Source organism: Dendrobates tinctorius, unplaced genomic scaffold (genome assembly GCF_039654945.1).
Source record: "Dendrobates tinctorius isolate UK_male_01 unplaced genomic scaffold, ASM3965494v1 ptg000039l, whole genome shotgun sequence".
Lineage (NCBI taxonomy): Eukaryota > Metazoa > Chordata > Amphibia > Anura > Dendrobatidae > Dendrobates > Dendrobates tinctorius.
In genome coordinates, this window is record NW_027361707.1 from 64709797 (window position 1) to 64734616 (window position 24820).

At 40.6% G+C, this 24820-nt stretch overlaps 1 protein-coding gene across 3 annotated transcripts in view; it reads right to left on the bottom strand.

Moving 5' to 3' along the window:
• Positions 1-266: 266 nt before the first annotated feature.
• ARAP2 (ArfGAP with RhoGAP domain, ankyrin repeat and PH domain 2) overlaps positions 267-24820 on the bottom strand; it is a 453511-nt gene continuing 428957 nt past the window's right edge. For all 3 annotated transcript variants that reach the window (XM_073574724.1, XM_073574725.1, XM_073574723.1), the window contains exons 29-33: positions 18435-18517; positions 16613-16648; positions 11109-11172; positions 4027-4140; positions 267-852 (exon numbers count right to left, since the gene is read on the bottom strand). In XM_073574724.1, the coding sequence (XP_073430825.1) occupies positions 526-852; positions 4027-4140; positions 11109-11172; positions 16613-16648; positions 18435-18517 (624 nt within the window). In that variant the 3' untranslated portion in view covers positions 267-525. The remainder of the gene's footprint in view (positions 853-4026; positions 4141-11108; positions 11173-16612; positions 16649-18434; positions 18518-24820) is intronic.

Consider the following 24820-nt stretch of genomic DNA (forward strand, 5'->3'; position numbering starts at 1 on the left):
TGCTGGGCTTCCTGCTGGTGCCAATGAGCGACGTTGGAGGCGGGCGGGAGGACATCAGGATCGCTGAGTGTGAAGGTAAGTATCGTCCGCTGCGTCGCTGCTGCATCGCTGTGAGATCTGTCTGTGTGACAGCTCACTAGTGATCATTTAGCGATGCACCAGCGATCCTGACCGGGTCGTATCGCTGGTCAGATTGCTGGTGCATCGCTAAATGTAAAAGGCCCTTTAGGAAGGCTTGTGATTTTAGTTTTATAAATGAAAGGCACTTATTAATGCATTTTTAATAGAATGCAGAACTCTTCAACACAATATAATTAATACATCTACAAAGCTAATGAAATTTGATAGATGGCCTATTGATACTGTAGGTCTTTTTTTCATTGTGTAGCATTACTTTACGATTAATTACGATTACGATTACGATTAATCTTTTTATTCTACCGATTGAAAACGAATTATTATGAGATCCATTTGTTCTTAGGAGCATGATTATAGTCTTTTGTATTATGTTGTGAATTGTCTGCATCATTGTCTTTCAGTCTTGTTTTTCTTGCTTTTCTTAAGAACCAGGTTTAGCTCCTTGATAACATTCTGGGGCAGTTGTGTGTAGGATGTCAAGTCTTTGTTTAACTGATCATCTGGATTGTGTAGTGCTTTGGCATGCATTGTTTGTATTTCTCTTGTATCGTCACCGTAATTCTTAGAATTATCAAGGTCAGCCAAACTGTAGTGCTTCTTCTGGTTAGTAAGCCTTTCTTCTTTATAGTCTAAAGAATCCAGCATCATAGACAGTCTCTGTTGTACTGTGACACTAAGATCTACGTGGTTCAGTGTTCTCATTCTTCCATCCGGCTTCAGATTGAAGAAAATAAAACATATATAAAATTACAATTAATTTAGTGTAATAACAGAAGCAAAAATATATATATTTTAATTAACCATGTACATAACATATATAGAAAAATACAATTTTTATTGCTCTGGAATTCGTGGTTTATTACTATGAGTATCGGGATCTTGAGTGCTCAAAATCATCTGAGTATGGAAAATGGACCATACAATAACAAACATAATATGCATATTAACCTCTTTCTGACCTCGGATGGGATAGTACGTCCGAGGTCAGATCCGCTGCTTTGATGAGGGTTCTCGTGGTGAGCCCGCATCATAGCCGGGACATGTCAGTTATTTTGAACAGCTGACATGCGCCCACAACAGGCGCGAGTGGAATCGCGATCCACCCGCGCCTATTAGCTAGTTATAGTTGCTGTCAAGTGCCGATAGCTGCATTTAACCAGCGCTTCCATCCATTGGGCTGGAAATACGTGCATCGCTGACCCCCGATCATGTGAGACCTCTATGGTTGTTGATGCCGGATTGCTATGAGCGCCACCCGGTGGTCGGCGCTCATAGCAATGCAGTAATTCAGCTACATATAGGCGATCTGCTCATTGCCTATATGTACCAGAGCCGATCAGGATATGGCAGCTTCTAGCCTCCCATGGAGGCTGTTGAAGCATGCCAAAATTTAAAAAAAATTAAAAAAAATATGAAAAAAAATAAAAAAAATATAAAAGTTAAATCTCCCCCCTTTCGCCCCATTCAAAATAAATCAATAAAAAAATCACACATACACATATTTGGTATCGCCGTGTTCAGAATCGCCCGCCCTATCAATAAAAAAAGGATTAACCCGATTGCTAAACAGCATAGCGAGAAAAAAAAATCAAAACTCCAGAATTACTTTTTTTGGTCGCCGCAACATTGCATTAAAATGCAATAAGGGGCAATCAAAAGATCGTATTTGCACATAAATAATATCCTTAAAAACGTCAGCTCGGTATGCAAAAAAATAAGTCCTCACCCAACCCCAGATCATGAAAAATGGCGACGCTATATTGGAAAATGGATTATAAGGATTAAGCTAGTTAGTCTTTAATCACGCGATGTCATAGACTAAGGGTATGTGCACACACTGCAGATTCTGCCGTGGATCCACAGCGGTTTTGGCCCTGCGGATCAGCAGAAGAATTAGCTGCGTTGTACAGTACCATTATATCCTATGGAAAATGGAAACAGCAGTGCAGATGGTGCGGAATTTTCAGCACGGTTTTTGCTGCGGTTTCCAATCTGCAGAAATAATTGACATGTCATTCTTTTCTGCGGATTCCGTTGCGGTTTGCCATCTCCTCCATTGTAGAGATGAAAAACCGCAGGGCAAAACCGCAGGCTAATCCGCAGATAAACCGCAGGTCTTTTGACCTCCGGATTTACCTCCGGATTTTGCAAAATCAGCGTGGAAAAATCCGCAGACCAATCCGCAGTGTGTGCACATAGCCTTAATGGAAAAGAGAAGAATTAACTGGGTAGAAATGCAAAATGAGCAATTGTACGTACACTGTGCTATGTAATATATTAAGAGGATAGAAACTTTGATGGGAGTAATTCTTTAAAGCAGTTCTTTAAATAGACTTTATTGACTTATGGGACGTCGGCTGTTGAGCTGTTTGAAGAGGTCATGGCGGTGTAACGAGCACCATGTTTCCTATATTGTTTACCATACAATGCCCTATAATTCTACTAATGGCTTCATGTGGTATAACCAGTGCTTTTTTTGTGATGGTACGCGACGGTACGGCGTACCGGAAATCTAAAGGTGCTTCAGCAGGGGAGGGAGAGTGGCGGCAGGAGCCGGTGGCTGGGAAGTCATACTCACCCCTCCCGTGCCTCCCTGAACATCCCCTGCACCCTCCTTGTCCCAGCGCTGACAGCTTCTTCCTGCCTTCAGCGGTCACATGGTACCGCTCATTAAGCTCATGAATATGGACGCCCAAGGGCGTGGAAGCATATTCATGAGCTTAATGAGTGGTACCATGTGACCGCTGAAGGCAGGAAGAAGCTGTCAGCGCTGAACAATGGAGGATTCAGGGACGTTCAGCGACGGCATAGCAGGGTGAGTATGAAGGAGGAGGATGGGGGCTGCACCGAGGAGGACAGGAGCTGCACCGAGGAGGACGGGGGCTGCACAGAGGAGGACGGGGGCTGCACAGAGGAGGACGGGGGCTGCACAGAGGAGGACGGGGGCTGCACAGAGGAGGATGGGGGCTGCACAGAGGAGGACGGGGGCTGCACAGAGGAGGACGGGGGCTGCACAGAGGAGGACGGGGGCTGCACAGAGGAGGACGGGGGCTGCACAGAGGAGGGCGGGGGCTGCACAGAGGAGGACGGGGGCTGCACAGAGGAGGACGGGGGCTGCACAGAGGAGGATGGGGCTGAACAGAGGAGGTCGGGGGCTGCACAGAGGAAGACGGGGGCTGCACAGAGGAGGATGGGGGCTGAACAGAGGAGGTCAGGGGCTGCACAGAGGAGGTCGGGGGCTGCACAGAGGAGGTCGGGGGCTGCACAGAGGAGGTCAGGGGCTGCACAGAGGAGGTCGGGGGCTGCACAGAGGAGGACAGGGGCTGCACAGAGGAGGGCGGGGGCTGCACAGAGGAGGTCAGGGGCGAATATTGTGTATCGGCAAATATTTTTACACAAAAAAAGCCCTGGGTATAACAATAAATAGCAGATCAGCCCTTTTAAGGTAAATAAATCTGAACTACCATGCACATCCCATAGTCAATAAGTAGCTAATCCCTAAATGTATTAGTTTGATTCTGCGCATGTGAATTTGAATATCAATCACAAACATCATCTGTTTAGAATTACAATTTCTAGCTGTCAGTGTTAAAGAAACCCATGTATAGTATGCACAATATACTCATTTTCCAGAACATGTAACTATTATTTATTGAAATGGTTCACCCAGACAGAATCAAAATTATATTAATCAGTCTTTTTGTATAGGAGCTAGCTATTCATCACACAGTGCGCCAGTATACTATTTAATCTTGAAGTACTTAATTGGTATTATTATCTGCGCTAATGTAGATGTGGTGTAATTTAGTATATTTCTCTTACCAAGTACATAATTATTCAGACAAAGCAGTAAAACAGAGGGTTGAATATACTAAACCAGAGGCTTACTGTTGGCATGTGCATTTTTCCAGTGGCATTCTTTACTGCATTCTCATATAACTGAAGATTTTTCGCTGTTACATTGTGTTCTTTTTTTCTTCTAGGAAACAAATCACCAGCATACTAAAGGGAAAAATATTTGTACATAGGTAATATATTTTTTTCACACATCACTAATACAGTATTAGTTCAGAAATTAAAGAAGTATATTCTATTACAGTATAGGAAACTGAAAATTTAAAGTAAGGGGCCAGAAAAGAGGAAAAGTATGAAGGAGATGCTCCCATTTTGGCAAACTTGGCCAATTTAAGGGGAATCTGTCACCCCTGGGCAAATTTAAGCTATTACTATGGGCATACAGGTAACACAATGGTTAAACCAGTCTTACCTATATGCCTCATAGCTGTGGTGTAGATGTTGAAAAAAGCAGTTTTATATGTTAACGATTTCTTCTAGACTCAGGGGCGTGCAGTGCTTGGAAGAAATCCCTGCTTTCTCTTTTCATTATAGTGGCACCCCCCTACCATGCACGTCTCACTGACCTGTAATGTGCAGTTGCGGCGCGGTAATCCCGTGCATGCGCCAACCACTCATGTGGCTATGTGAATCTTATCCGCCCTTCTGTGGGCAGAGTCTTCATCAATCCTCTGCACAGGCGCTGGCGAGTCTCTGCTAAGGCGCAGTGACTCGCACAGTACTGTACAATGCAGCGTTTTGGACAGACACAGAAAATATACTAGTATTGCTCATTGTGAGAATGCAGCCTAAATATTCAACAGAAACTAACCAATTTTTTTCTCAAACGTCATCAGAGTTGGGTCCTGGTTTCTAGAATATTTTTCTCTAACATCTATTGCAATGACTAGGTAGGTATACTTGCTCCAAAGCCAATAAAAAGTCACAGGAAGTTTACATATTTTTGGTCAAATTTGTCACTAAGGGCCCCGTCACACATAGTGATCTCGCTAGTGAGATCGCTGCTGAGTCACAAGTTTTGTGACACAACAGCGATCTCACCAAAGAGATCGCTATGTGTGACAGCGATCGGCCCCCCGGCCGGTATCGCTGATCGATGTAGGAAAGCCCTGGACATTTTTTTGGTTGCTGATCTCCCGCTGGCCAGCATGCATCGCTGCGTGTGACAGGCGGGAGACCAGCGATCAGGGAGCTGGTAACTAACGTACACATCGGGTATCTAAGGGACGCACGTCCCTTAGATACCCGATATGTACCTTAGTTACCAGCTCCCCGCATCAGCGTGCTGGTAACTAAGGTACACAGCGACGCTGGGTGCTCGGCGTTGCTGTGCTGATTGCTAGTCAAGCTGTCTGTTTGACAGCTCACCAGAGATCACATAGCGACTTACCAGCGATCCTGACACGTTGATATCGTTGTCGGAATCGCTGGTGAGTCGCTATGTGTGACTCCAGCTTAAGTCAAAGATCTGTGAGTCCATGGATGCAAAACAGAAGCAAGTCAGAAGTCTTCCGATTTGCATCTGTATCTCACAGATCACCATAGACTTTAATGGTTGGGTGTAATTAACACAACCAGATTAGAAAAGTGCAGTCTCTGAGCCACATGAATCTAACTCTGTCATCCATTGATTTTAAAGGATATGTGAAAAAAATACTATTTACTTTGGGAAGAAAAAAACTCAGCGTGGAAGCTTTTTGCTTTATGGGTCTGAGTTCTTTCTGATAAAAAAATCAGATAATTCTCAAATTGTCACAAGGATGTTTGAACATAGCCTTAAGGCCCCGTCACACTAAGCGATCTCGGTAGCGAGATCGCTGCTGAGTCACATCTTTTGTGACGTAACAGCGATATCACCAGCGAGATCACTGTGTGTGACAGCTATCAGCGACCGGCCCCCCTGCCGGTATCGCTGATCGCTGGAAGAAACCTCTGGACATTTCTTTGGTCGCTGGTCTCCCGCTGGCCAGCACGCATCGCTGTGTGTGACAGGCGGGAGACCAGCGATCAGGTGTAAAAAAAAAATATATATATATAGTTATTCTCACCTTCCGACGTCCCGTTCAGCCATCCCGCCTCTCTCCACGCTCCGGTCCCAGTGATCCTTTGTACGAATGACCGCGAGACTTTGTTATCCCTCGAGACTGTGACATCTCGCGGTCATTCGTGCAAAGGATCACTGGGACCGGAGTGTGGAGAGAGGCAGGATGGCTGAACAGGACGTTGGAAGGTGAGAATAACTATATTTTTTATTTTGATTCTATTTTTTACAGGGATGGCCAGCGATGCCGGGCGCTCGGCATCGCTGTGCTGATCGCTGGTGAAGCTGTCTGTGTGACAGCTCACCAGCGATCACATAGCGACTTACTAGCGATCCTGACACCTTGATATCAGTGTCGGGATCGCTGGTAAGTCGCTTAGTGTGACGGGGCCTTTAGTCAGCTTCTTCAAGCGTCATTAGTACTTAGTAGTAGAGATGAGCGAATTTGTTTAGATTTTGTCCCTGAATCTGATTTTGACATTTTCGAGCCATATTCAAACACTATTTGTGCCAAATGTATGTTTTATGATTGGATCTGAACATATTTGGTAATTTCTACTCCCACTGACTCTAATGACGTTCAGCTGTGATTGACGAATATTGCAAAAACAAAATTCGGTTCAGATCGTATTCGGAACCGAATCTGAACAAATTTGCTCATCTCTACACAGTAGAGCACCTTTTGGCTTTTATAAGTAGAGCACCTTTTGGCTTTTATAATCTTCTCCTAATATGATAAAGAGCCAGACATCCAATTCTGGGCAATGGGGTATTTTTTACTAATATTTTTAGGTTGTAAATAAAATGAGTGGTATTACTTGCACAAACAAGTAAAATGATACAAAACATAGCTAAGGCATTTAACTCCTTAGTAACTGAGCAATTTAATATTTTTGCATTTTTATTTTTTGTTCTTCTATATCTAAGAGGGATAATTTTTATTTTTTTTTTACATCCTCATAGCCATATGAGGGCTAGTTTTATGCGGGATGCGTTGAACTTTTGACAAGTTGCATTATCTGCTCAGTGACGCTTTTATCAAACAGGTGCCTCCACAAGTTTAACCAGGACTAACTTGTGGCGAATAATGTATGGTAGCCAGACGCTCTAGTCTTCATTTCAGGTGCACTAACAGCTTTGCATTGCAGTGATTTGGTCATGGAACCAGTGGTATAGCCTTCTGTCCAAAGTATCTTCAGAGCTGTTTTTCAACACGATGATGCCAGGTGGCATGTTGCTCATGCTACTCTGGACATCCTGGATGTCCGAAATATACTGGCATGGCCTTCAGCCTCAGTGGACTAGTCACCCATTCAACTCAGTTGGGATTTGATTGGTCATCATTGGTCAACATTTCTAATAATTAATACACTATTTCATGATAGCCAATGCTTGTATATGCATATATAGGCTTGTATATGCATATATTTCTACACTTGGTACTCATATTCGATGCTGAACAAATCGAGATATTTGGAAAATGCTGATTCTATTTTTTTTGTCATTTGGATATCATTAACATGATCTTTTGTAGTTTTCCTTACTGTATGACTTTTCCATCTTGGTGCTGCAATTTCACTGTTAAGGAGAGAAGAAAGACTGCAGAATCGAAGTTATCTAAATTTTAGCAAATAGACCTAAATATGTAATGTAGGTGAATCTCACACATCATTGCTTCTGATATTCTTTAGATTACAATTTCATGTTGAAATAGCTTTTTCAACATGCTTTTATGCAATCAAACTGATAATAGCAGATTTCTCATTTTTATCTTGATGCCGTGTAGTATAAAAATACATAATATATAATGATTTATAGTAAATTATGACAACTTACTCATCAGCAGAATTTCTAATGCAATACTTTTCTACTTTTATTATTTTTATAAATTGAGTAAATAGGAAGATAGGGACTCAAGAATTTTCTGGTTCTCCAAACTACATGGCATCATCTTTGAGAAGTTCATCTGGAGAAATTTCTCAATTCTCCTAGTTAGCTCTATGAGCTCAATGCTGCACTGTGAGACTTTTTCTCACAGTGCTAGCGGTGATCTCATCAAGGTCCCCACCATTCAGGAGCCCAGCTGGGAATGCAGCCTTACTGACCAGGGGTATCCTTAGTGAAGTCATGGATTGTCACTGAGGCTACACTCACGGAAGCTCATTCCTCAGTGGTAATCAGCCTGGATGGTCGCAAATTGGCACCATCCAGGTTGAAAACTGTTTATCCTCAGACATGGATTATTGTGTGGGACAGAACGATGGACAGGTGAGGGATATTGTTTTCTATAAAAGACTTTATTCTTGCTGTGTGTTTATTTATTTTTAGACGCCTCTCCATTACTAAGCCATGGGCTTGGTGTCACTGGACAATACATAGGTGACAACAACCCCACAAATATGAACCCCACTTGCCACTGCCACCGGGCAAATGGGAAGAGCCAAGCAAACCACCAGAATTGGCACATCTAGTATCTGTGGGCTACTATTTTTATGCTGGAGGGGCAATATTCATTGTCCTTTGCCAGCCTGAGAATACCAGCCTCCAGCTTTCTGCTTTAGCTTAGCTGATTGTCAAAAGACCCCATGCCATTTAAAAAAAAAATATTTATTTAAAGAATTTGAAAAAAACAGCGTGGGGACCCCTCTATTCTTGATACCCATCCTTGCTAACACTGACAGCTGAGGGTGGCATTTTTTTTAAATTATTTATTTAGAGCGCAGGCGCTGGCTGATGAATTCTCCCATCAGCCGTGCCTGCTCTCACTGTTATTAGGGTATGTTTTCATGGTCAGGAAACGCTGCATGTTTGATGCTGCGTACAGCCACAGCATGAAACACGCAACATAGAGATGTTACAGCATAGTGGAGGGGATTTCATGAAATCCCATCTCCACTATGCGTTAAAAGACGCAGGTGGCAGACCCGCGTAAACGGACATGCGGTGTGTCTTTCCAGAACGTAGCATGTCTGTTTACAATGCGGTGACGCTCCATCACTGCACCGTAAATTTACCATAGACTATCATTAGATGTGGTTTTATAGCTTACTACGCATGTGTACTAATTTAAATATGGTCTTACCTCCTCCCACTGCTGGATGTCCCCGTCCACTGCAGATAACTTAGTTTACCACGAGAACTGCTGTGTTACCACGAGAGCTGCCATGCACGTGACCAGGGGTTATCTCCAATCACTAGGCAAGTTCTCACGGTCAGCTGACCATGAGAACTACAGTGTAGGTGACCGCCGGAGATCTCTGGTGGTCATCTACAAGCTCTGCTATCTCTGGATGTCATGCATCCAGATGTAGCAGAGCTGGACTCGTCATAGGACACTCTTTATTAAGGATTACGTCAAACAGGAAGTATTTGTGTTTTTTGTTTATTATTTTTCAGGAGATCGAGGGCTTGGGGAATTAGGTGTATAATAAAATGGCAAAACTGTGTGGTGTTTTATTTCATTAAAATACTTTTTTCTGGCTGTGTCTTTTTTTAACCCTTTACATACTTTAGAATTAGTAATGGATAAGCGTCTCATTGACGCCTCTCCATTACTAACCTGGCTTAATGTCACCTTACAATCAAAGGTGACATTAACGACGAGAGAGGCTAAGTGCCAGAATTGGCGCATCTTACAGGATAAGGTCTGAAGTCTGGGGAAACTAATAGGCCTGGATGCAGTCAGAGGTCTAGACACCTGCAAAGGTTTGGATATCAGGAGAGATCTGGATGCAGGCAAAGGTTCTGGATGCTGGCCAATGTCTGCACACTTGCAGAGGTATGGACAAAGAGATCTGGATGCAGAAAAAGGTCTACAAGCAAGGAGAGGTCCCCTTACCAACAGCTTACACTGAACCCATTGTAGTACTGTTTGTATGGCATAAGAACAAGGACAATCTCTAACTTTGCTTAAACTTAGAAGTGTCATAGATCAAGATGAAAGCACAGGAGCATCAACACAACCATTCAAAATACCCTTTTTTCTTTAAACTACAGAATTTTATAAAATTGGGATATGGCAAAAAATTTAATTTTTATCTCTGAAAATGTATATTGGCTGCATATTTTTCATATTCGCTAGAAGAAGTGCGAAAAAATGCAGCTCACAATTTAGTACCCGATTTCTCTTGAACGCATGAATTTATCATCTGTGGTCGGAAATCACTGTTTTGGAACACCCTGCAGGACGATATGGCTTCAGCTTACAAGTATCGACGTGAAATACTCACCAATTACTAAGCATGTGAACGTAGTCTAAAAAAACTGAATGTGTAGGTGCTGAATGTTGAAACCCCGCTGATATAATATTAATGACTTATTTTTAGGATTGGTCATAATATTGCAACCTAGCTAAAAAAAATGAATGTTCTGCAGCTCAATGTGAGGAGCATGCAAATATACAAGAGCACCGGAGAGACTATTCTTTCCACTGGGGATATTTTATCAAGAAACAAACAATGCTAGGATATTGCCCCTTCATCAACAAGCCGTGATGTTCATTTGGTTAATTGTAACTGGAGAAATGTGATGATTTTTTTTGTGTGGTCAAAATATCAAATTAAATGTAGTAATAAATAATGAGTGTTTTTACTGACTGTACTAGCACAGCACCAAATAACAACAGACATGAAACACTTAATTAATTTTGATTGTTGTTCCAAGCATTCAGCTGAAGTCATTATAATATGGATGTAACAAAAATTAAATGTCAATGAACAAATAATCTAACATAAATATCTATAACTCTAAGTAAAAAAATCTAGTAATTTATATTTTCATCCAAATCTGTTAAGTCAATTTTTTTTTTCATCAGCATTTCCATTACTGTAAATCTAAAAGATAGTTAATTAGTATTCCTGAGACTCATCATAAATTTTATTGGTCATGATTGAATTCTAGCCAAATTTTATGCATGATGCTTTAATACCCAAATCATAAAATCATTCCCGGCAGTTTGATTTGTAGCTCTTCAATAACAGGTTTATGACTTGTGTAATATATCTAGAAAGAAAAATGTGTGTCTTTAAAATCACAGAAATATGTGTATGCATTGATCTTGCTAACACTACTTTACCTGCGCATTAAGAATACTGATCAGCCATTCCATCTGGACCTCTGCGGAGTCACAGCACACATACCTGCGAATAGGTTAGAGCATAAGTATAAAACAAGATGGAAGGACATAGATTAAAGTCATTTCATATAGTGTAAATGCCACCAATATTTTATAAAACAGTACATCTATAATTTGTGAGCTGTGGTTTCAGATGAGGTAAATTAAGATAAGTAATTTTACTCCGTTCACTTTCTTCAAGGCCTCGTTCCGAACCATGCAAATATACTACAGTTTGTAATAATATAATTTGCTAAATATATTGAAAATTAAAAAATGCATGTAAATTAAATAAAAAATATCAACAGTTGCTAGATGGTAATTTTGACATTTAGTGAACGTTTTACAACTTGCGGTTGAAAATTAGCAGAGTCACTTTTCAAACCTCATTGTCTTCAATCAAGATAAGTGCAATGCAGTTATCAGAAACTAGAGATGAGCATGTCTCCCTAAATTAAAGGGGCTGTCCGGCCTAAGGCTACATATTTTTAGTCACTCTTATGTGAATGCAGACTTGTGAATCTTCTCATTGCGTGCAGTGAATGCTGTGAGGATCCTCTGGTGCCAGGTGTGAGCAGTAATGTTACCACAAATATGCGATTTGCATACTTCTGGCCACATTTTGACAAGAGTGTATCCAACCTTGCTTAATACACTTGCATTGAGTGAAGCCGCCCATATAGTTGGCACGTGATCACATATAGGCAAATAACATACTTGTGGTTAAGAACCAGCTGTGAATTCTTCCAGCTTGCAGTGTGTGCAATGTGAGAGTTCACGAGTCTACAGTCACTTAGAGAGATTCCCGACTTGTTACTTAAAGCCAGAGAGACGTTTTAAGCTTGGACCAATTTGTTCAATTCAGGTGCAGTTATGCATTTGATATGAATCAAATCTGCCTAGAAGAGCTAAGAAAAGAAATCAACTGTCATGCTCAACTTTCCTCTGTCCAGCCTACACCTGTTCTGCCACTGCAGATCCCAATCAAGGTCTCCAGTTGACTACACTACCTTTTTATCCCCCTCCTTTATTTTGGCTGGTGTCACTGTATCCGAGGTCCCATGTGGTGACATGGGGTGTGACGCACATTATTGATATTAAACACATGCGCCATACCCCACATGGTCATGGGGCTAGTCAGTTGCACAAACTGCCAGAAGATTGGAGGGAGAAAAAAAGGAGCTAATTGAAAGACTTGGGGAGAGTGGTGGTATCACAATTAACGGGAGGGATGAAGAGTGGTGAGACTAGGAATTTATTATTTTTTTTTATTTGCCTCTTGGCCCTGAGAATCCTGCCACAGTTTTCCTGGATTCACGCAAATTGTGTACTCACAAAATTTGGATTAGTTATACTTTATTTTTTGGGGTAAATTCTTAGTGAATTTAATTCTTGAAAATTCAATTTGTTTCTATTCACAGAATGCAGTCAAAATAGATCATGTCAAAGCTTAACCCTGCTGTACTGTTCGGGTCAATATGACCCGAAATGATTTTTGAGACCATGCAGATTTTTTTTAATGAGGATTTGAAACTAGTGGTTCCTTGACTTCTCATTTGTGGAGCTCTACATTTTTTTTTTTGTTTTTGTTTTGTTTTTTTGTTTACTTTTTGCTACACGCTGATTGTTACACTTGTACTGTTCGGGTCAATATGACCCGATAGCATTTTATACTGTTCTACAGGTCTCTGATTATTTCTGACTGCAAAAGTTATGTTTTATTATGTGTACTTCATCTCAAAATGGTGGTGGTTTCACTGTTCTTATCAGTAAGAAAGTCATTATCTAGTCTGTTTGTGAGAGAGGAGAAAGGTTTCATGAAATTTCTAGAGTACTGCGGTTTGATTCTAAAACAGATAGAATGGAAAGAAGAGCTAAAGATAAACTAGCCCCTATTAGAAATGTTTGGAATCAATGAGTAGAGATTCTACCAAAATTGTATAATAGTGGTGAAACTGTAACTGTTGATGAGCAACTGGTGGCATTCCGAGGTAGGTGCCCATTCAGACAATATATACCAAGTAAGCCAGCAAAATATGGCATCAAGATCTGGACACTTTGCGACAGCAAAAGTTCATATGCTCTAAATGTTCAAGTGTATACAGGAAAAACCCCTGATGAAAGACCTGAAAAAAATCAGGGTATGCGTGTTGTTCTCGATTTGACTCATGACTAAAAGGACAAAATGTCACATGTGACAACATTTTTACATCCTATCAACTAGGCCAGATGTTGAAGAAAAAACAACTTACCATGCTGGGTACTATGAGAAAAAACAAACCTGAACTACCGGATGGTATCCTTAGCAAGAGAGAGGTGTACAGTTCTACTTTTTATTTTTCTGGAAATACAACTGTTGTTTCTTATGTTCCAAAAAAAACAAACAGGTAATTCTAATGAGCACAATGCACCATGACAATGCCGTAAGTGATAGAGAAGACAGAAAGCCTGACATTATTTTGGATTATAATGCCACAAAGGGAGCAGTTGATACTTTAGACCAAGCAATATCAACATATACATGCAAACGCAAAACCAATCGGTGGCCAATGATTTTATTTTATAACATCCTGGACGTTTCTGCATACAATGCATTTGTCTTATGGAGAGAAATCGACCCCGATTGGAACCGGAATAAGCTGCATAAAAGAAGATTATTTCTTGAGGAATTGGGAAAATCCCTGGTGAGGCCATATATTGAGAGCAGAAAAGTGACCCCCAGAAGTGATGGAGCAACAGCTATTGTAAAAAGTGTCCAGCATGCTCAAGAAAGAGACTCCACCAGCACAGCTACCAGCAGCACAGCTACCAGCAAAAAAAGGAAGAGATGTAGCTTCTGTCCATCTTCCTGTGACAATAAGACTAATCTGACATGTGCTGGATGTTCAAATATCTGTGTAAAGGACATGTGTCTTATTATTGTGTTCAGTGTAAAAACGCATGAACATGTTCAGTTTTTTCTTTCTAAAAAGGTTGAAGTTTTTATGATTTTTTATTTGTTGATTTATAAAATTTGTTTTCAAGAATTAATAGGTCGGGTCATATTGACCCGGGAACAGTACAAGTGTATAGCAAATGCGAACAGAACAGCAGGGTTAAAGAGAACCTGTCAGCAGGATTTTGCTAAGGAAACTATATAAGATAAGACCCTGCCACAGTCCGGCCCCGAAGTACGAACATGCGGTTAACTGAAAACGTCTAACACAAATTACACAAGAACCACAAAATGGATTTCTTCACAGCAAGTATCAATGTAACATTATCAACATGACAATGCCTGTAGTTTACTTAGCAAAATCCTGCTTACATTTTCTCTTTAAAGTGGTTTTCTTAAATAGCTTTTACCTTCCCATTTGCTTTGATTAAATGAAACCAAGTCTTGTTCGCACTCTCCAGGTCCCGCACTTCTTCTGTGCTTTGCTAATGCCATAACTGCAGCATATGTAAGTGCTGCAGACATTATCTGACCATGCCATCTTTTTCAGCAGAGCCTCTAAGCATCATTATGGTTTTCAACATGTAGGTTGTCATGTAATGCAGCCCCTCCTATTACAGCACCACTGAAGAATAAAAGCAAAGACCGGGGCAGAGGCTGAGATGCAGCATTTGACCTAGAGAGTGTGACTACAACTAGAGTTGTTAATAAAAATGAGCGGAAGTGGTTGGGGATGTAAAAGTTTTTTTACAGAAAACCCTAATAAGAGTGAAAACATTGCATTGTGGGAGGAGATAGGTGACGGGATGACAGAGCGTGGAATTGTGGCATCTAAGGTGTTAAACTGCCCAAATCAAAACAAAACCAAAGAAATGTGCCAGAGCATAAGTTGGTATACGTGCAGTTTGCAAGAGTACGTACACATTATGGCTATTTCTCAGAAAAAAAAACAACGTGAGTATATAGCCTGTAGTAAGAAATTAAGTTAATGGTAATAGTACATTTAAATAATATAGGGGACTTAACACTATTTTGATAAAAAAAAGCATAAAAGCCATCCCACTGCGACAAGGTGTCCCAATCATGACAGTCATATCCTGTTTGTAGACCTCAATTTAGATAATGGCAGAGGAGGACACAAGCCTGACTCTTCAGACATGTGCCCATGTGATGCTATGTAGATAAACTACCAAGCTCAGAAAGGGTGTAGATGGAGCATAGGACCGTCCCAATTGGGTGCACCTTGCTGTGGTGGTATGACTTTTATGCTGTTTTGATTAATATAGTGTTAGCTAAGTGCTCTAAGTTATTTACATGTACTATTACTATTTACCTATTTGCTTCCTACACAAGGTATATGTTCATTTTCTTGGGTTTTGTCACCAAATCAATCATAGCTTCAACTGTGGTAGTTGTCAGCAGTGTAAGGCTATGTGCACACGGTGCGGATCCTCCCGCGGATTTTTCCACGTGGATTTTACTAAATCCGCAGGTCAAATGACCTGCATTTTTCCTGCCGATTTCTTCCTTTTTTTTGCGATTTTACTGCTGTTTTTGTGCGGTTTTCCACCTGCGGATTTGTAGAATGGAGCAGGTGGAAAACTGCAGCAAAACCGCACAAAAGAAGTGACATGCTGCTTTTTTTTCCTCGCAAAAACCGCGCCGAAAAATCCGTAGCATGTGCACAGTGGTTTATTTTTTTTACATAGGCTATAATGGTACTGTACATCACCTGCAGTTCTGCTGCAGATCTGCAGCGGCAAATCCGCTGTGGATCCGCAGTAGAAACCGCACGGTGTGCACAGACCCTAAGGCTTACTCCATTCACCCACACACGATATGTTATGAACATAAACATTACATGTCAGGAATGGGTATAATAGTAATTCTTCTATCAATATGAAATGATTGTGCTATATTTTTATTTATCGTGTGGAGCGGCTGCTTTACATGACTACCTACATGATACATGGAAGGATTTAAATATTCTCTATTGAACAGCTGTTCTGGTTAAATGTACACTAAATCCCCATTCCTATGAATGTTTAATAAGTGTATGGTCAACTTACAAAACTGCTCAGCGCAAAGGTCTTTAAAATAACAGACTATGATTCAGCTACTGAAATGGGAAAAACCCAGAAAAAAAAGCAATTGTCATTTGAAGCGATTTACCATCTTTTAAAGTTATGACAAATCCCTAGATCCATGGTCTCCAACCTGATGCCATTCAGCTGTGGTAAAACTACAAATGTGAGTATGAATTGACTTCCAGCCACTTTCTAGGCATGCTGGGAGATGTAATTTTGCCACAGCTGGAAAACCACAGGTTAAAGACCACAACTCTAGGATAATTCATCACTTTCTTATTGTGATTTACTAAATATTAGGAGAACAGAATACGTCCAATATTTACATATTATAAAATCTCTTTAAGTCAATCATATTCCTCTTTCATAATTCATTATGTGACAAGTAAATGTAATAAAATAAAAAAAAGTAAAGATATTCCTAAATGCATCTAATTACTTACCACTGGTGTTTTTCTAGACAAATTGTCAAACCAAATCTGTAAAATAATAATAACAATAAAATTTCAGAACCTCAGTAATTAGTATAACCCTATCCGGTAATAATATATAGAACTTGGAGTACATACTGCCTAAAGTGTAGGACAACTCTTCAATTTGAGAAATAAAGAGAATCCGTCACCAGGTTTTTGCTACCCCATCTAAGAGCAGCATAGGTAGGGGCAGAAGCCATCATGCCAGTGACGTATCATTAATAGGCTGTGTGCCACAAATTTGATAAAAACAAATTATCTGCTGCAGATCTAACAATTCTCTGAACATTGAGCTCTGTACAACCCCGACCCCACCACTGTTTAGCAGCTTTCTGTGTATACTGTGCCCTCCATACATCTGTGACCTCGTCTCCCGGTACTTTCCTGCACGCAACCTCCGATCCTCACAAGATCTCCTTCTCTACTCCCCTCTTATCTCCTCTTCCCACAATCGCATACAATATTTCTCTCGCGCATCCCCCCTACTCTGGAACTCACTACCACAACATATCAGACTCTCACCTACCATCGAAATCTTCAAAAAGAGCCTGAAGACCCACCTCTTCCGACAAGCCTATAACCTGCAGTAACCACCGATCGACCAAACCACTGCATGACCAGCTCTACCCTCGCCTACTGTATTCTCACCCATCCCTTGTAGATTGTGAGCCTTCGCGGGCAGGGTTCTCTCTCCTCCTGTACCAGTTATGACTTGTATTGTTTAACATTATTGTACTTGTTTTTATTATGTATACCGCTCCTTGCATGTAAAGCGCCATGGAATAAATGGCGCTATAACAATAAATAATAATAATAATAATACTGTGCATAGGCAGAAAGTTGCCAATCAGTTACAGGGGTGTGGTTGGACTACTCAGTATTATGTTTAATAGTCCTCTTGTGATAATCTCCTGCTGATAAAATAGCAATTTCGGAAAAACTACACAAAGCAGACATAGGACCCGATTCATTATTGTGTTTGCAACTTTTTTCAAATTTATGGGTTTTATTACGTTTTTTCCTTCAATTTATACCTATTTTCAGTCAGTTTAATGTTTCCACAAAGCAGCTTCCAGATGTTTTGCCTTATTCATGAAATGCAATTTTTTTTCTCAGAATGATTTTATGCATGCCTTAAATTTGCGAGAAAATTTTGCATTATTTTATTTGAACATGTGATGTTTTGAGCTGATAAGTGGCAAAAAAGTTAAAAAAATTAAAATCAAGAGCATTTTTAATTTTGTGAAGAAATTGTACAGCCACGTGTATCATTTTGAAGAATTGGAAGCAAAAAAAATCTGTGAATATCATAGAACAAAAAAAAAGAAAAGTAACTTAAAAAATTCAAAGAAAGAATCAGGCCCACGATATTGAGAGACAGAGAAGGTAAAAAAAAAAGCATGGCTATAAGTGTCAAAGAGTAAATGTGAAAGGACACATATTGTTTATAAAAATGCATATTACTAGTGATGAGCGAGTATACTCATTACTCGAGATTTCCCGAGCATGCTCGGGTGATCTCCTAGTATTTGGATGTGCTCGGAGATTTAGCTTCTGTAGCCACAGCTGCATGATTTGCGGCTGCTAGACAGCCTGAATACGTATGGGGATTGCCTGTTTGTTAGGAAATGCTTGGGAAATCTCAAGTAACAAGTATAATTGCTCATCATTAGAGATGACACTTTTTTTTTCATTTTCCCATTGTTGGGTAGAGAACTTCATTTTAGAAATATATAAACCTTATTCTGTTCCAACCTTCAATATATTACTAGAGGTTTTCATCTTTACAAACCTTGTAGGTGCTTTCAGCTTCTTCCGAACTCCTAGGTAAACTTTGCAGGGAATCACAGGTAGTTCTTTATCTGGTTTGATGCTCTAAAATAACAAATATGTAACATTATACAAATGATACTGTTATAGTGGTCCCGAGTAGGGATGAACGAGTATACTCGTTAGGATTCGGGAGTAATGCGGTACTCGTGGTACTCGAATCCTAGCAAGCAAATTTCACTACTCGCCGTGCAATATTTGGATCTCCCGTCCGGCATGGGTCAGCCAATAACAGTAAAGCCACTGCCTTCTTTGTTGTGGCATTACTGTGATTGGCTGGCCACGCAGCGTCATATGTGTATGCGGGGGTCTGTGCGGGCTCTGCCGGGCTGATCGGGGCTCTGTGCGGGCTCTGCTGGGCTGATCGGGGCTCTGTGTGGGCTCTGCCGGGCCCACACAGACCCCCGATCAGCCTGGCAGAGCCCGCACAGACCCTTGATCAGCCCGACAGAGCCTGCATAGACCCCCGATCAGCCCGGCAGAGCCCTCATCCACACAGCCCCACAGACCCCTGCACACATTCTCTGCCCGCACACATAGTCTCTGATCATTACTCGCATTTCCCATAGACATACATTGGACTCGCTACTTGTTATGAGTACCCGAGTATTAGGAGCTACTCGTAACGAGTACAGCGAGTCTGAGTATTTCACTACTCGCTCATCCCTAGTCCCAAGTAACCCAGTAGATTGATAAAAATTAAAATGTTAGAGTCCTTAGTAGTTGATACCTTTTAATTACTAACTGAAAAGATGGTAACAAACCTGAGACCTGAGTAGTAGCTTGCAATTTGTTACCATCTTTTAATTATAACAGTCCCATATATTTTAATCCTGCTTTATACTTCCATTTTAATACATAGTTCTCTCATGCACTCTGCTCACTATGGTTTCAAGAACAAAGAGCAAGAGACCATGCAATAATGATGTGGCTCGTCCATGTTGCATACAGAATAAATGGAGTGTATAATCCAAAGTAGAATACAAAAAAAACTTTAATTGATATTTATACATCTTCAAAGTAAATATAGCAGTCTCATCAGGTCTAAAAGATCTATTTATGTGGTTCAGATTGTGAAATATCCACTTTAAAGGGATTACACTGGTCATTATAGTGTCACAAGCGCTTCGGAGGTGACAGGCTATCATCCTGCGTCAGGCCTCAGAAGGTCTGAGTGCCTGTCCATACAGACTGTTCCCTGAACCATCTGCCTCTAGGACCCAGCGTAGACCTCCTTCTGCCCTGAGAAGTTTGGATCTATTTAGTTAGTGGCTCAGCTGTGACCCAGTGTGGGTAATAGCTTCATTTCCACTTCTGGTTGCTAGAGTGTTGGACCTTTTCAGAGTGCTCCAGTTTGGTGTATGGAATCCCTCTTCCGGTATCCATATCTGGCGATTTAGCTAAGTGTTCCCCTGTTTGTCTCACCTTTCCATCTTTAATTTAGCGGAGACTGCCTAGCGCGCATCTCCTCCCATTCCCTATTCAGGACTAGGCTCCAGGGAGATTCAGGGCCCCAGGTTCCGGCTCAGCGATTGGTGAGGAACCAATATAGGGACTCGGTAGGAGCTCTAGGGAGAGATTAAATTTAGCCTAGTGGTCACCAAATCCCTTCTTTAGTGTCTGGGCCCCCTTCCCCATTTCCCTTTATGCTACATTTGGTTTTCCCTCACCGTGCGTGACATATAGTGTCAAAGCCAACAGCTTTTAACTCAGTTAGCAAACTTTCTTTGAATATGAGATAGTGAACCACCTCAAAAGGTTTGTTGTTGCTCTAAATTGCATTTTATAGTAAACCTTTTATAAAAAGATTAGTTAACGATTAATTATTTTGTTTATACCAACCAATTCTTATAGTTGCACTCAAATCAAAATTTTTTATCTCACTATATCTCAACTAAATTTCTATTCAAACTAATATAGGAATATCCAAAACCTCTCTAGTCTCTCCGGTTTCAGAAAAAGTGGCAAAGAGATATTTATTTTATAGTCTAAAATCTATCTCCTTTAATAATGATTAAGGATGTATAATGCACATACTGAAAGATTTCTTTTGCCATAGGATGTCCAATCCATGTTTAATGCATTTCAATATATATATATTATATTACCTAACTAAAATGTATCCCAGGTCATACAGTTTCAAAAGGTTCAATATCCTAGAGCTTGAAAAGTATTAAGACCTCATAACGGAACATGAAAAACTAGTTTAAATATTACATTAAGATCCCAGAAAGAGGTCCACTATCCCGGAAGTGCATCAATTAAAAAAATAGCAGAAAATGATTATAAAACTCACTTTCAGTACTGAAACATGGCTGCTGTCTTTTTCACTTTTTTAAGTGGGATTTAATATGCTAGTATTTTCATTAATATGTAGAGACTTAAGATTTGATTTTGCCTTCATGATGTGATTGTTATGCTTAGAAATTCTCTAAACTTATTGTAGCAAACGGTAGAGGCAAATAGTTATAATTAGACATAAAGGGATCTTTTAAGAATTGTTTTTGATAACTTTGCCAAATTTTACTCCAAATTTTGATTTGCAGCAAATAAATTTCTACGAATCTCAATAATGGAAAGCTTGTAATATTGCTTGAAAAATACATGTGGCAGAGAGGAGAGAGAGAACCCCACTGACAGTATGGGGTTACACGCTACAGAAGCGAGAGAGAAAGATGACCCCACTGATCATTACAGCTTACACTCTACTGGAGAGAGTTAAAGAGGACCTCACTGATCATAAGAGCTAACATCTTATAGAAGAGAAAGAGAACTCTGATGATCTTAAGAACTTACGCTCTACAGAAGAGAGTGAGAGGGGAAGCCGCTAATCATAAGAGGCTACAATTTACAGGAGAGAGAGGACCTGCTAATCATAAAAGCTTAAACTCTACAGGAGAATGTGAGAGAGGACCCAGCTTATCAAAGAGCTTACACTCTACAGCAGAAGGAGGACCCTGCTGACCATAACAGTTTACTCTCTACAGAAATGAGGGGACCCCGTTAAACATAAAAGCTTGCACTCTATAGGAGCGAGAGAGGATCCCACTGATCATAAGAGCTTACACTCTACAGGAGAGAGAAAGAGAGGGAGCAAGAGAGGGTGATATCATAGCTGCAGTGCATTGTAGGGAAGCTTGAGTGGCAATGTAAAAAGACATTTGCCAGCTTTCGGATGCTTCAGCAATGTGGGAAATGGTGCATTTTGTCATGAAGTGTTCAAATTTGTGAAACCCTGAATTTTGGGTAATTCACCTCAAACTTGATCCTCCGCAGATTGATCCACTCATCTCTAGTATGATGAATTAAATAACATGTCATCAGATTTTTTCCTGCAGCATTCAAGAACAACATAATATAGGAGCAGAAACCCTGTATATGGACAGAACGCATCCATTTTTCAGATTTATCCTTCTTTCTACATAGCAATCTAAGAAGGTCGATAGGAAATTAGCTATTACAATTCCAAAACCCTAAGCAATCTACAACTATTTTGCTAAAGAAGTTGTCCATGAATAGAAAAAAAGGAAAAAAATATCATTATAAACAAGTTACAAAATAGATTTAATTAGCAAGTCAAATTCATTTTGTCTAGGGAGGAGATCACTACAGTAAAAACTATGCCCCTCTCCATTCATGCAAAGCATGATATGCTTCCAATGGATATTCTGATGCAATACTGATGATACCAGGTTTGACAAAATAAGAAAAGGTCACTTATATTACTGTCCACCTGATCTAATACTAGATATACTTGAGGTACTGAGGTAAGAAGGAGCTGCTCACACTGATCCCCACCTTGTCTACCTGAACAATACTGGATATACTTGAGGTGCTGAGGTAAGAAGAGGCTGCTCCCACTGATGTCCAACCTGTCTACCTGATCTAATACTGGATATACTGTACATGAGGTGCTGAGGTAAGAAGAGGTTGCTCATACTAATGTCCACCGTGTGTACCTGATCTAATACTGTATATACTTGAGGTGCTGAGGTAAGAAGAGGCTACTTACACTGATGTCCACCCTGTCTACCTGATCTAATACTGGACATACTGTACATGAGGTGCTGAGGTAAGAAGAGGTTGCTCACACTGATGTCCGCCCTGTCTACCTGATCTAATATTGGATATACTTGAAATACAAAGGTAAAAATAGAATGCTCACACTGATGTCCACCCTGTCTACCTGATCTAATATTGGATATACTTGAGGTACTGAGGTAAGAAGGAGCTGCTCACACTGATGCCCACCTTGTATACCTTAGCCAATACTGGGATACTTGAGGTGCTGAGTTAAGAAGAGGCTGCTCACACTGATGTGCACCCTGTCTACCTGATCTAACACTGGATATAATTGAGGTACTGAGGTAAGAATGAGCTGCTCACACTGATTCCCACCTTGTCTACCTTATCCAATACTGGGTATACTTAAGGTGCTGAGGTATTGGAGTTCTTATTGCAGTTCTTTTGCATTCTTAGGTTTTGTATCAAAAGCATAATTTTTAATGTCACTCCACAAATGCTTTATCTGATTGAGGTCTGGGGATTGGGCTGGCCACTTCAGAACATCAATCTTGTTTGTCTGGTACTAGGTTGTTGCCAACTTGCTGGTGTGTTTGAGGTCAATGTCATGCTGATACACCCATTTCAGGGGCATTTCTTCTTCACCATAAAACAACATGACCTCTTTCAGTATTTTTATTTATTCAAACTGGTCCATGGTGCCTGGTATGCAATAAACGGGATTAAGTCCATAGAATGAGAATCATCCCTAAAGCATTATGTTTACAGTTCCATGTTTTAGCCTTCACAATGTACAGTGGCTTGAATTTAGATTTTATGGGTCAGGTTATTCTAAGATATACTGTATGTGGATGGTAGAATTTATTTTCCTACAACGCGTTTCAGGTTTTGTTTCTCATTTTAAAACATTGGAATTCTTTTTAGCTTAGCAGACATTTATTTTCTGCACTTCTTTATGTTATCTCCTTTCAAGTCAACTTATCTTTCTTTCGCTGCAATGTCTGGAATGACAGATTTCACTAAAAACAAAATGCCTAAAACCAGCAGGTATAACATGTTTTGCCCTCCTTCTTTAACCCCTTTATGACCTTATATGAATCCATACATCAGATTATTTGGTACCTATCGACCCTGGACTTATGGATACGTCATGGAGATTTTGCACACACGGAGGCTGTGTGCGTGTGATCCCTGCAGGGTGTCAGTTGATTCTGACAGCTGACACCCACCATTCAGTGCAAGAGCGGTGCCAGCACAGTTCCCTGCACTTTAAACCCTTAAATACTGCAAACAATATTGCAGGAAAGCAGACGGAGGGAGCCCCTTTGCTTTCTGTTCAGCGCCCCTGCGAGGGGTGGATTGGTGCCATGGTGACAAAATGTCGTCATGATGACATCCGGGTCACCAGAGCTAGAAAATTTGCTTACATTTTGCTCAGAACATGGTGTAGCAAGTTTGTCTGTCAGTGCAACGATGAGAGTTCGTAAAGCTTTGCAAAGTTTCTGCTTTGCTATGCTTGCCAACATCATGTCTTCCATCTATTTGAACTGAACCTGTCAAAAACTAATCTTGTTGTGTTTCCTCCCTCTACTAACTTACCTATGCCTGACATTGCCAATTCTATGTGTGGTTCTACCATTACTCTCCAGCAACATCACCGCTATCTTGGGGTCATACTTGATTTAGAGGTATCATTCACCCCCTCATCCGGTCACTGGCTCGCTCTTGTTATCTGCACCCAAAACATTTGTAGAATTCAACCTTTTCTTACTTTCAACTCTGCAAAAACTCATACTGTTTATCTTGTTCATTCTCATCTGGACTATTGTAACTGTTTATTAATCGGTCTCCCTCTTACCAAACTCTTCCCTCTCCAATCTGTCTTTAATGCTGCAGCCAGGATCATATTCCTCACCAACCGTTACACCGATGCCTTTACCTTGTGTCAGTCATTGCACTGGTTACCCATCCACTCCAGAATTCAATATAAACTTATCACTCTCACCCACAAAGCACTCCATGGTTCAGCACCACCCTAAATCTCCTCCCTCATCACCCTACCCATGCCCTCCACTCTGCTCATGACCTGAGGTTAACATCCTCAATAATCAGAACCTCCCACTCCCGTCTAGAAGACTTCTCACAGGAACACCACAAAAAAATAGGCAAAAACTATGTTTTATCATCTTACCGCTGAACAAAAAGTGGAAAAAACGTAATGAAAAAAGAAAAAAGATGAATGGAAACAAAATTGGTATTTCTAATCTGGTCCCGCAAAAAACAAGCCATGATACAGCTCCATCAGTGGAGAAATAAAACAATTAT